Here is a 4,489-nt window from a genome sequence, read left to right as displayed (position 1 = left end):
GAGTGCCATAGAGGAGTATGAACTCGCGAAGTGAAGCTACCAAGAAATTTTCAGAGTTTCCCCTCACAGTAGTCTGTTATATCACACTTTGCTTTGCATTCATGGCTGAAGCACTATTGGAAGACGATCTAGCTAAACCAGCAAGTGGCTTTAGTATATGCCAAATACAGTGGCTATAGTTGCAGGGGAGAAAGCATAATTGATTCACGTTAAAGGATCATTATTTCTTTTTGTCAAAGGAGTTGCATATGAAATAGTGAAGAGGTGATTTTTGGCTTTATGTGCTCAAAATGTGCCACACCTGGTGGTTATGTGTCGGCTAGCCAAGCTAGTGGCAGAAAGCCTCAATCAAAGTTATCATGCTCTTTGTTATTAAACAAGGATATTGCAGGCTTTGATAATGAACTATTTAATGGACAATGATTTTCCAGTTTTCTGCTCTATTTGATAATGAACTGTACAAGTTTTAGTTTTCTGCAGAAAGTTGCAGAACTTGAGTAATTTGACCATCAGTTTTTAGTTTTCTGCTCAATTTTTTGTGTATGTATGGGAGTTTTGGTTAGCCACTTTTGAGTTTCAAAGTGGAAGGAGGTAATCACTCTGTTGTGTAATTTGGTTAGCCACTTTTCTGCTCAATTTGTTGTGTAATTTGACCATTAGTAGCTTAACAAGGAGGCAATCACTTAAAACTGGAATTTTTGTTCTTCAAACCTGCTTCTTTGGTACACCAATTGACAAAGCTACTTACTTTACTTCAAGAAGCTTGAGAACTTTGAATAACATGGCTGGTCATTCACCAAGTTAAGATAAAAAATGAAATTCTCATATACTCTGCAGAATTTCTTCATACACAGAAACTTTTCATATTAATTCACTCCAAATTGGAGTCCTGCACAACCTTTTCATACATAGAAACTACAAGATGATGTTATTAATTGACTCCTCACCCCATAACTTACAGCCTTTGCTTCATCTCATTAAGTAATGCATAAGCCTTGTTTACATTTTGCTCCCGACAGTACCCATCAATTAAATAGTTATATGTCTGGGTATTAGGTTCAATTCCCATAGCATTCATCTCATTCAAAAGAGATTCTGCCTTCTCCATCTTACCTATTTTACAGATCCCTGCAAAAATCACATTATATGTGACACCGCACAACTTAACTCCTCGAGCGACCATCTCTTCTTTGATCCTAAGGGCCTTATCCACGTTATTTTCTTTCAAGAATCCATCAATCAAAGCAATGTACAAGGTGCGGTCAGGATTCAAACCTATATCATACATCTCGTTCAATACCAACTTTGCTTCTTCTGATCTCTTCTGTCTGCACAATCCATCAATTAGTATTGAATATGTATACCTATCAGGTGTCAATCCCTTCTCAACCATCGATTTTTTCAACTCAATGGCTTCATGAACAGCCCTACTTCTACACAATCCATCAATCACCACATTGAAGGTACTCAAATTCGGATTACAGCCCTTCTCTACCATCTCAAACAGTAGCCTCTTACCCTGCCTAACATCCCCAAACTTACAAAGTGCGTTGATCACATTGCTATAAGTGTAAAAATCCAGCTCAATCTTAGCCTCTAACATCCCATCATACACTTTCCAGAACAGCCTCATCCTATTACCCTTCAACAACTCATTCAACAGAGAATTACAGCATTCCAATCTCGGCGAAATCCCAACACTCCTAACACCCAAAAACACATCAGCAGCCTCATAAAACCAACCCCCCATCGTAAACACAGTAATCAAAATCTCAAAAACCACCATATCAGACCCCTCAAACTCTCTAAAACACCTAACAACACAATCCAAAACTTCTAAAGCCGGCTTCCGGGTCCTAACCATTCTCTCCAACACACCATGGGCATGCCCAAAAAGCTTGGAATTACACAAAACAACAGCCATAATCGAAAAAGAATGCAAATTTGGGAGCACACCCAATTGGGCACCAGACCAATCAAAGAAACTTAAAAGTCTTTCTGGGTCACCAACCTGGTGGTGTTGTTGAAGAACGGATCGAACCACACAAGGGTTTAGCTTCTTGGGAAACCCTGATGAGCTCAACACGGACTCCCACTCTCTGCTTCGCTTCAGAATGGTACAGAATTCCCTCACTGTTTCATCATCCTCTTGTTTTTTACTCTCTGATTTATAACTGCAGTAGTGGACCCGAATCAAAAGCCTTGATTTTGGATTACCAATCTGAAATGCAAGGTTTCTCCCATGTGAAGCTAAACCCATTTCTCTTCTCTAAGCCACGGTGTGAGTCTTCCCCATCATCTGAAAAATCTTGAGAGTTAAGTGAGGAGTCGAGAGATCGGACTCGGCTTCAGTTCACGACTAGATGATGAGGGGAAGGAGGAAATTGGGCGAAGAGAGAGAGGGAGATGCGAGGAGTCCAGGGGTAGAGATCTTGTTCGATTCAACACTGACGTTAAAGAACTATTTGGAGATCGTTAGTGAAGTTCAGGCTTTCTGTGTTGTAAGCATTATAGCCCTTAGATTGAACCAGTAACACGTGGCGAGCTGAGAGTGTTATCCAAGCAGATCCTAGTAAAATGAATTCTAGCAGAGAAGCCGAATCCAATACTCTGATGCTTAAGACATCTGCTTACAGCCAAGACGAAAAAAAAAAAAGACTTGAAATATATCCAGGTCAAGGTCTTCGATCAGACTACTATTCTATTCCATCATTTTACGCAAGATGGAATTCAAACATGAGTCAATCAGTCAACTTTTTTTTTTTTTTTTTTTGAAATGATCAGTTCCGTTTAACAAGTCAAAGAAAATCATTAATTTCTTAGCAACTCTTAGGCAATATCCTAGTTCTAGAAAGTCAAGTTCATACGTCCCGGAAATTATTCACGAAATACTTGAGAAGTTGCTGAGAAATTAATGTATTCAGTATTCCTTCCTTCAATTCCTAAATAAAAATCCTGACCAATTCAATCGTCCAATGTTCTTTCACTACCTCACTGTTTTGCACATTCTCTCTTCTCAACTGTATTCTAACATGTAGCTCATTAACAAAACAGTACATTAGCAACAAAATTACTGTTTTATTCCTTTCAATTCCTAAATAGCAATGATTACTACTCCACCACCATTTCAAACACCATGCAGTAGCATTGTAGCGCCCAGGCCTGGGCACAGGCCGAGCCCAACATGGTATATGCAAGGCCCGGGACCAAGGCCGAATTAAATGGGCCGGGCTCAAATCAAGCTTCTCAGTCTTAGGGACTGGAAAGGCCCGGATTGTAAATGAAAGGGCCGGTCCTTTGGGCCCAAAAGTTCAGTTTTTCTGAACTTCATTTTGTTGCCAATTTCATCATGTTTCTGATTTTCTCGGTTTATTGCACTAATGAAATTCGGTACAATCCAATGCTTGCTCTCTAGATTCTTCTCCCTCCTTTCACTTTTCTACATCATCATCCTCAGATTGCTTTGCTTCCTACACAACAACGCACTTTTCTATTTGTTTCCACACACTTCCATGGGAAATTGGAAAAGACATACATGGAATACCATGGGAAAGGCTTAATTTCACCAGAGATAAGTACCTTGAGGCGCGATTGAAGCAGTATATATAAGAACTATGAGAGCTTGGCTCGTTGTTGAGGGCACTGCAGATTCTCAATCGTCCTCGTCAAGACCTCGCCAAAATCGCACAATTCCAATTGCTCGTTTCTCAGATGAAAGCCTGGCTCGTTGTTGAGGGCACTACAGATTCTCCTTGTTGACGCTGAGGAAAGGGAAAGCTGAGAAAGGGTCGGGCTGAGAAAGCGTCTTTTTTTTTTTTTTTTTTTTTTTTTTTAAAAAGGAGGTACTGGGAAGGACCACAAGGAGACACGCAATGGCCTTTTTACCCGAGGTACTGAGAAAGCGTCTTTTTAGATGTAGGGTAAATGACTAAATGTTGACTAATGACAAATTGACTAGGGTATTAATCCCAACAAAAAAAAATGAAGGATAATATTGAATTGGGCCTTTCGGGCTTTCGGTCCTATACATATCAGGGCCCGGGACGGGCTCGTTAAAACTCAAACGGTCCAGGCCTTATTTTTTTGTGTATTTTTTTTTCTCAAAGCCCGGCCTGGACCTGACGGTCCGGATCAGTCCAGTTCGGATTTTCGGGCTTTTGGGCTAAAATGCCCAGGCCTAGTAGCACCACACAAATTCATCGAAAAAAATCATCAACTGCATCCTAACCAGTCTTCCATTTTTTTTGGGTTTAGATTGGCTTTGATTTAGAATGAGATTCTCAAAAACCAACATATCAACAAAAAACACCCTAATTTTTGAATTTACAAACAGAACTGATATTTAGGAAAAACGATCACATACCACAAACACATGATTTTCTGGTATGAATTCCTTTCTCCTCGATCTCAATCACACACCACAAACACGTTTCATCCTTCAACAGTAGGTACATCCGCCGGTCCCTATCTACTACTCCGCTCTGTTTCG

General features: G+C 40.1%; 1 protein-coding gene across 1 annotated transcript; it reads right to left on the bottom strand.

Annotated features, from left to right (window-relative positions):
- Positions 1–955: 955 nt before the first annotated feature.
- Positions 956–2,260, bottom strand: LOC133729775 (pentatricopeptide repeat-containing protein At5g61990, mitochondrial-like). The gene has a single exon (XM_062157352.1). The coding sequence runs from the start codon at positions 2,258–2,260 to the stop codon at positions 956–958; it is 1,305 nt and encodes a 434-aa protein (XP_062013336.1).
- Positions 2,261–4,489: the final 2,229 nt, after the last annotated feature.

The sequence above is a fragment of the Rosa rugosa genome, chromosome 1, assembly GCF_958449725.1.
Source record: "Rosa rugosa chromosome 1, drRosRugo1.1, whole genome shotgun sequence".
Classification (NCBI taxonomy): domain Eukaryota; kingdom Viridiplantae; phylum Streptophyta; class Magnoliopsida; order Rosales; family Rosaceae; genus Rosa; species Rosa rugosa.
The sequence above is the reverse complement of the archived record's forward strand: the minus strand, read 5'-3'. Positions and strand labels throughout refer to the sequence as shown.